The sequence below is a fragment of the Lactuca sativa genome, chromosome 7, assembly GCF_002870075.4.
Source record: "Lactuca sativa cultivar Salinas chromosome 7, Lsat_Salinas_v11, whole genome shotgun sequence".
Taxonomy (NCBI): domain Eukaryota; kingdom Viridiplantae; phylum Streptophyta; class Magnoliopsida; order Asterales; family Asteraceae; genus Lactuca; species Lactuca sativa.
The window spans coordinates 186059430-186068388 of NC_056629.2; the positions used below are offsets into that span (position 1 = coordinate 186059430).

At 40.2% G+C, this 8959-nt stretch overlaps 1 protein-coding gene across 1 annotated transcript; it reads right to left on the minus strand.

Moving 5' to 3' along the window:
- Window positions 1-293: 293 nt before the first annotated feature.
- On the minus strand, window positions 294-1425 carry LOC111914824 (uncharacterized). The gene is made up of 2 exons (XM_023910534.3): window positions 1071-1425; window positions 294-984 (listed from the first exon to the last, which is right to left on the minus strand). Exons 1-2 carry the CDS (start codon window positions 1409-1411, stop codon window positions 930-932), a joined length of 396 nt encoding a protein of 131 aa, XP_023766302.1. The 5' UTR covers window positions 1412-1425; the 3' UTR covers window positions 294-929.
- Window positions 1426-8959: the final 7534 nt, after the last annotated feature.

Sequence of the window (8959 nt, forward strand, 5' to 3'; positions counted from 1 at the left end):
TGAAGTAACTTTGATTTGATAACCACATCCGCAAAGAAAAAAGATAAAAAATAATAAGATATAAAATTTTATACGAATGAACCAAAAAAATATTGGATGTCTTCATTTACCATGGTTTAGACTAACATTTTTTTTCAATTGTGACCACTTTGCTTACAAATTCCACAAATGTTCGTTTTTTTTCATTCTTTAATGTCCATTTCATTTCGAAGTCTTGTTGAGCGCGGATGACCTTTTTTATTCCGTAAAAGCTCAAAATTTGAAAGCAGCTCTTTAAACAATGATTGTGGTCAATACTATTCATGAGGAAATGGGGAAAATTCAGATGCCCAAGTATCACAATACTTTCAATTGAGTAACATTTATCAACATATTGCAAACTATTTAAAGAAAGTGTGGCACATGCACTTAATACATGAGAACAAGGATATTTAAACACTTCCCACTTACCACATTTGCAAGTTTTTTGCTCCAAATTAAGTACTTGCACATTTCTTCCTCTTTGAGTTATCAACTCAAATATACCTTTCTCTCGATTAAAAGATTTCAAGGAATGTGCAATTGCTTTTGACATCAAAGCTATTTGTTTGACAAGAACATGAGGGGTATATGCATCTTCATTAGCTCGTGAACTATTTCCTAAAGGGCGTCTCACCTCAAAATAATGCACCAATCTATAGAAAGTAAGTTGGACACAAGCCGTGATTGGTAAAAACGAGCACATTAAGGACGCTATTAAAAATCTCCGACAAATTTGTTGTGAGCAACCCATATCTCCTCCCACCATCATATGCAAGTGTTCATCTATCAAGTGGATGACTCTTTAGCCATTGTCTAGCTTGTGGATTTAGCTTCCCAATTTCTTACATGGTTTAGTTTAATTTTCAAAATTGATTTTGACTCCCGGCACAATAAGCTAGATCTTTCAATTATGAATTACGAAATTTATCATAAAAGTTGTTGATAAAATGACGTAAACAATACCTATAGAATAAACAACAATAATGTGAGCTATAAGTTTTTAAAAAAAATTAAATAAAAAACAAAATAATGTATGCTATAAACAATACCTATGAAAACCATGTGGCTCTAAACATGGTGATCCATGTTGATTGACTACCTTTAGGATTCCACCATGACAATCAGATATTAAACAAATGCCTTCACGCTCCTTTACCACATGAATCTTGATAAAAGAAAGAAACCAATTCCAGCTATCATATGATTCATTTTCTACAATAGCAAATGCTAGTGGCAAATTTTGATTATTGCCATCAACTCCCATTGCAATCATCATCGTTCCCTTGTACTTACCATACAAATGTATGCCATCAATGCTAATCACCGTTCGACAATGTACAAACCCCTTAATAGAAGGGGCAAAAGCCCAAAAAACACGTCTAAATTCCATGGGTTCTACATTGGTTGATCTCGAAACCAACCACTCAACTATAGTCCCAGGATTGAACTTTTGAAGAACGCATATAAATTTGGGCAAAACAGAATAAGATTCTTCCCAATTGCCAAACAATTGTTCAATTGCTTTTTGTTTTCCGGTCCATACCTTTTTATATGAAGGAATATAGCCTAATTTTTCAACTATTTCGGCTTTCAAAGTAGGAATACTAATTGAAGGTTGCTCTTTAATAAGATGTTTGGTTTCCTGGGCTATCAAGTTTCCATCAAGGTTTGGATGGTCTTGAGAAATATTATTATTTAAACAAGTATGTGGACCGATGTACTTTGTAATTTCAAAATACCCACTTCGTTTCGTTTGATTGCACGAACTTGCCATTTGCAACCCGATTGTGAATGTAACTTGCATCTTATGGTCCATAGAGTTGGACGTGTCTCAATAACCACAAACTGTTTATGTGTCTTAATGCTATAAATCTTGATAGCTCTAATAAGTTCTTCTTTATCCTTGAAAGAATCTTTTCCCAACTCTTTTGTAAAATCATTCTTGCTCACTAATTGTGACACAATCCAAATGCTATCGGTAGTCATATTTGTTTCCTCCATAGTAGTAAAAGTTGAAGGAACTTGAAAGTTGTTGTCAAAAGGTTCTTCATCATCTTCATCTCCAATTCAATCTTCTTCCAACACATCATTTTCAACAACTTCATTATCACTTGTTATTGCATTGTTTGCAACAGCAACATGAGAGATTGAGTAGAAATCCTCATTCCGAACAATGTCTAATATGACATTAGCATCCATCTACAATCAAACAAATAAAATCAGAGAAACAAAAAAAGACCATCTTACATGTTCAAGCAAATAGAAATAGAAACCAGAACAAAATCTCAATCAAACAGATAAAATAGACAATAAAACAACATCATCCAATCAATGTAGATAAATCAGATTTAGAACAGTAAAAATGATAAGTCAAAACATCTTTACTGTGGAGAAAAGAATCGTGATTGCAGCCAAAGAAAGAGAAATAGAACCTCAATTTCAATCTCATCCAATAAAATAGATCAAATAAGAACAAGTGATTGAAGCCAAAACAAATATTATAGCCAAAAAAATTAAGGTATTACAACTCAAAGATTGAAGTTATGGATGGATGTCGTCCAAAAAATCGAACTTACAACTCACAAAATTCGAAGTTACAGCTCAAAAAATCAAAGATATTACAGTCCAAAAAACGTACCTGTGATGGATGGATGTCACCATCGTCGTTGTTGGAATCTCCGGCGTCGTCACTAGGTGTTGTCGGCAGAAGTGTGCCGGAGACGGTGGTCTTGCCGGAAGTGCAGATTGCAACGAGTTTTTTTTACCCAAGGAGAAGATACGACAGTAAGAAAGTAATTAGGGCACTGTTGTTTTTTATTTTATTAAATTACAAAAGAACCCATGTATCGTAAATAGTTTTGAAACTATACCCATTGGGGAAATAATTTTTTTAAAAACACTAATATGGTTAAAAACTCCTTAGCTAGCTATTTCTTGATTAAATAACACATGGCTTTATATTTAGTTTATATTTTTGTAAATGATTATGTTTTAGTTTTAAGTCGGGAGGACTGGTGTCATATTAATAATATTTTTTTCACTCTTATATAAATGTAACGACATTTTTTACCCTAAAATATGGTTCTTTGCCACACACAAAAAGTGGTGCCATATTTATTATATAGTTTAATTTAAACAAAAACTTTAAGTTTAATAAAAAACATAAACTTCATTACTTAAAAATTAAAAACAATTACATTGCATTACTTTAAAGAAAAACATAACATGACATTAACAAAAATCCTAAAAACTAAAAAAAATATAGAAATATTAAACCTACAAATAGAAAAAACACTACACGATTAAAAATTTAGACAAAAAACTAGAAATCTTAAAACCTACTTAGCATAACGTTTTTTGAGATCGACTTTCATCGCCAAAACAATTTCAAGCTCCTTCCCGGTCATCTGCGATGTGTCCATCGTTAGTATTCTCATGTCACTATCCATTTTTTTTCCGAAGATCTCTTTTGGAAGCAAGTTGCAAAATTTTGTACATTATATATTTTATACACTTCATATCATCCCCCATTTCTTTCGACTCATTTGAATCCAACGCTTTGCCTTTGCCTTTCCTTTTTGATTTGTCCATTTTCATTGGTCGGGAAGGTGGAGACACTTGAACGGGTTCATCATCATTAAGGTCGAAACCAACACGAGCACCGCATGTAGTGTGGTCGGATTTAGATGTTCTTGAACATTTTGAACCACCGTCGATATGCTCGTCGGATGTTTTGCTCGCTTTCCATTTTCTGTTATCTTTCACGAGATTTCAAATGTCAATAAACTTGAAAGCCTTCTTGTTTTCTTTTTGGTACACTTTTAGCGCTTCACATCATCACTTTCTCTTCTTTCCATTGACGTTTTGTAACATTCGTCTCTCAGGGTATTAATTAAATTATATTGCAACTTAAAAGATATTGGACTATGGTTGGACTTGACATTTTGGATTGGACCTTAAGAATTTTGGGCCGAGATGTAGGCTGCTCATAAGTTGTACGCGGGGCGTAACCCAGCGTACGTGGGGCATAGTGTCTATGGATGTGCGGGTCGTGAGAGGCGTACGCGCAACGTACCAAAAGGTACGCCCAACGTACGCGATCAGACACTAAACCCTATTTTCAGGGTTTAAGAGCTATATAAACCCCATTATAGCCTCCCCCTGGTTTCTTATCAGCCTCCTCATCCACAAGAAAACCCTAACTCGTTCTTACCCTCTTCATTGTGTGAAGTTGCTTTTGTGAGTGCTTTTAGTGAAAGAAAGTTGTGAAGAAGGAAAAGAAAGGTTGGAGAAGAAGCTTGAGCTCAAGGATCTAGACTAAGCTCACCCTTTTGTTACAAAAGAAGGTATAAACCATTTAACTTTCTTCCTCATATTCTAGATCTAGGGTTATGGGAATTTTGGACCTCTTTAGGTCCAAAGGTTGGACCTTGATCTTGTGAATCCGTTTTTAAGCTTAGGGTTGCCACCCTTGAGGCTCAAAACACCTTCTTAGCATTAAAGTTTCAATCTTTGAGGCTTTCATGAAGCCATGCATGAGATCTAGCCATTTCCATGGAAATAGATTATTGTTCTTAGAGTTTGAGCTTATGTGAATCATGTAAGCCATCAAGTAAGCAACTTTATGGTTTAAGGCATGGAATAAGACTTAGATCTAAGTTTGTAGCTTCTGACTCGGAATATTAAGCACTTAATAGAGAAAGGACTTAATAGAGTATTACGCTGAGCGTACGTGTGGGTACGCCCACCGTACTTGCCATCAAGCACTTACGCTAAGCATACTTTGGAGTACACCCCGCGTAACGCAGACATTTGGATCTTGAGTATTTGGGCCTCGGTGTGGGCTGTATTTTGGACTTTGGGCCGTATTGGGCCAGTAGGAGTCAAAGTATGGGCCAAAGGAATTTTTGAGCTTAAGTAGGGCCATATGAGGAGTTAGGCCCAATTTAGAAAAATTAGGCCATTAGTGGGCCTTTGGTGGGCCATTAGTGGACCTAGAAAGAAGTAAAGGGTTTGGGCCTTGGTTATGACCCACACCATAGCAAGGGTAAAATAGTCATTTCACCCACAAAAGGATCCTCGTTTTGATTAAGTGTTTTATTGGTCATGATAGCCAGAGGGCAGCCGGGACAACAGTCAGGGATCCTTCACTCGGATTTTCAGCAGTCGGTTCTTCGAGGTGAGTTTCCTTCTGGTAGGAACGGGTGTACGACCACAATGTCGGCCCGTATAGATATCAGTAGTTTCGAACTGTAGTCCGATGTCGGGGTGGTCCCAAGAAGTAGTTCAGTATGCTCGATGTCTTTGTGATTCAAGCATGTCTATGTGTTGTGTGTTTCGGACTGCAGTCTGACGCAGTATGCAGTATATGTGTTATTGTTATATGTTATGATTATGTTATGCTATGTTCAGTCAGTTCTGGACTTCGGTCCGATGCAGTGGACAAGGCCCTAGTTAGTTCCGGACTTCGGTTAGATGCAGTGGGCGAGGCCCTAGTTAGTTCCGGACTTCGATCTGATGCAGTGGGCAAGGCCCTAGTTAGTTCTGGACTTCTGTCTGATGCAGTGGGCAAGGCCCTAGTTAGTTCCGGACTTCGGTTCGATGCACTGGGCAAGGCCCTAGTCAGTTCCGGACTTCGGTCCGATGCAGTGGGCAAGGCCTAGTATGTGCTTTATATGTTATTATATGTGGTAGTTTTGGGGAGCTCACCAAGCTTCCTTCTTACAGTTTCAGTTTTGGTTTCAGGTACTTCAACTAGAATGGGGAAGGGCTCGGGATGATGGCATGGCACCCACCACAGTTTTAGCCTGGGAGTTAGACTATGATATTTTTGACATGATTTGTCATCAGTTGTGATATGAAACATATTTTATGATGTTTTGAGATACACGAATTATGGTTTCCTGTATGATATTTGGATATCATGGTTTTAGTAATGTTTTCAAACGAAATTTTTGGCTTATATTTTTGGGATGTTACAAGTTGGTATCAGAGCCTTGGTTTGAGAGATTCAGACACACTTTTGGGTGTGTCTGAACTCAAAATAAGGAAATGCTATAAGGTTTTCAAAAGAAAAACATTTTCAAAAGAATTTTTTGGAAAAGTAAACTTAAAAGAGAAAAGAGTTTTAAAATGAGAAAAGGGGTGCGGTGCATGCGATCAGCCGAGCTCAAGTAAGTACTCCCAAATTACCAATACAAGTTTATGTTATGATTATTAGATTTAGTAGAACAGCATGCTAGAATAGGACTAAGGATCTAGGAAGGATACCTTATGTGCCTGCTATATGTGTTTAAGCTTTATGAGAACTGCATGCTAAGTACAGAATTGACAGTATGATAGCATGAGTAGTATATGCTTGATTATGTGTATTCAATGCCCGAATGCTGCTTGCTTTGTGCTTTAGGAGTTCTGGTTGTTTTTCACTAACTAGTAAATGAATATGTTAAGATACATATTGCGAGGATTAAATAATTGCATAAGGTTAGGTCTAGCTCTATTTCGTAGCTCTTGTTTGAGTCCAACCGTTGTAGGGTAGGATCTCTCATTCGAAGAATTATCTAGTCTGAGTAATATATAATAGTATTCGCGAGCTAGTTAGGGAATAAAAACAGGGACTTCTTATGTAGCTGATGGCGGATATTGAGTTGGTGATTACCCTGGGGCAAGCCTAGGATGAGAATAGCGTGAGAGCAGCAGTAGCAGTAGAAAGGACTTAGTGGAGTCAAGGCAGTTCTTGAGGAAAGTACAGATAGATGTGGAAGGTAGTAGGGGCCCATACTACTGAATCAGAGGATCCGTACTCGAATCAAGGAAGGCTGAGACGAGACCAGGAAAATTGTAGTAGATGTGATCTTTCTAGTTATATCAGTGTTTTTGAAGTTATTGCATCGTGTTTCAGAATGGTGGTTTTACACCCTAAACCAGCATCTGGCAGTTCAGGTGCCGGAGAGGGATCAGGTTCAGGCCCGGAAGCCAAGCATTTGGATGAGCAGACTAGGTAATTCATCTCCTCGAAGATCACACGCAACATACTAGACCAGACTCCTGTGATCTTTGGTACGGTCAAAGAGGGAATTCTAGAGATTCTTGATGAGAGCTTGAGCGCCTTCTGTACTGGGATGGCGGCCTTGATGAGGGCACGTACTGTGACCTTTAGGGAGTTCAGAGCTTGTGGAGCTCCAAATTATCAGGGGGCCCGAGACCCCATTGCGAGTACCAGATGGTTGGCTGATGTGGCCAACGCTTTCCGCACTAGCAGATGTCCCAAAGGGGACAAGGTCCGACTTGCATCCTGTCTTCTGAAGGGCAGGGCACGTAATTGGTGGGAGGAGGTCGGACATGTCATTAGGGATGACGCAACCCTTGATGCGATGACCTGGGCTGATTTCACGACCAAGTTCGGAGCGGAGTTTGCACCGACTATTGAGGTGCAGCAGCTTGTTAGGGAGTTCCAGGATCTCCAGCAGACGACGGAGACAGTGGTAGAGATTACCTCCAAGTTTAGGAAGAGGGCTCTTTTCATTCCTTAGTACACGGCAGACGAGGAAATGAAGAAGGCCCGATACCATGAGATGTTGAGGAATGATATCAGATAGTTTGTGAGTCGGTCAAGCTATAAAACGTTGGACGACATGAATGCAAGGGCTCATGAGAGGGAGATTGATTTAGAGATGGAGAGGAGGGGGAAGCTAGAGGTGGTATCTAGCACAGGGAGTTCGAGAAAAAAAACCCAAGGTATCGGATCACAGATCTAGGGGACAGCAGAGTCACAGTCGGTGTGGCAAGTGTGGGAGGTTGCACGATGGAGTGTGCAAGGCAGGGAGCTCCGGCTGCTACAAGTGCGGTCGAACTGGGCACATGAGTAAGGATTGTACAGTTACTACTACTATGACTTCCACCTCAGCATCGGATCTGATTTGCTTTCAGTGCAATCAGAGGGGCCATAAGAGGTCCCAGTGTCCTATCTTAGTAGTAGCAGGGAAGGTGGCGAAACCTGCTCCTGCCACATTGAGGATTACAGACGGCCGTCAGGGTCGGGCTGAGGCACCAATGGCGAAGAGTAGAGCATTTCAGATGACAGCAGGGGAAGCGCGAGCGACTCCTGGCGTGGTGACAAGTATGAATTTTCCTCTTATCTCTGTTTTAGTATTGATTGTTTCTTATGGTTATGTGTTTGTGTATAGGGTCGTTCTTAGTGAACGACATTTCAACTACAGTATTGTTTGACTCGGGGGCTACCGGATCATTTGTATCGCTTGTGTTTAGCAAGCGGTTTAGCAGAGCTCCAGGGGAGCTGGATTGCCCACTTGAGGTTGAGATAGCTGATGACAGGACCGTCAGGGTTGCAAGAGTACATAGGGGGTGTTCGCTGCGGTTATTTGACGAGCAGTTCTCAATGGATTTGGTTCCTTTCCCATGCGAGGGAATAAGGTTATAGTGGGTATGGATTGGCTGAACCCCAATGGGGCAGTGATTGATTGTGAGCTGCAGTTAGTAAGGGTTCGCACTCCAAGTAGGGGAGAGTTAGTGATTCAGGGCGAGAGGCCACAGCGCGGACCGATTCTATTTTCAGCAGCGAGAGTGAGGCGCTACTTCCAGCAGGGATGTGCGGTGTACGTCACCTATGTTATGGATGCCCGAGAGAAGGGTAAGGCGACAATTGTCGATGTACCGGTATTACAGGAGTACCCAGATATGTTTCCAGAGGATTTGCCTGGAATACCTCCTGAGAGACAGGTTGAGTTCAGGATTGACATGGTTCCTGGTGCGGCTCCGATAGCCAAGGCACCGTATTGGATGACTCCTGTCGAGATGCAGGAGTTGTCTATGCAGCTGCAGGAGCTGCTAGACAAAGGATTTATTAGGCCGAGCAGTTCACCATGGGGATCCCCGATCCTGTTCGTGAGGAAGAAGGACGGGTCGCACCGTATGTGTA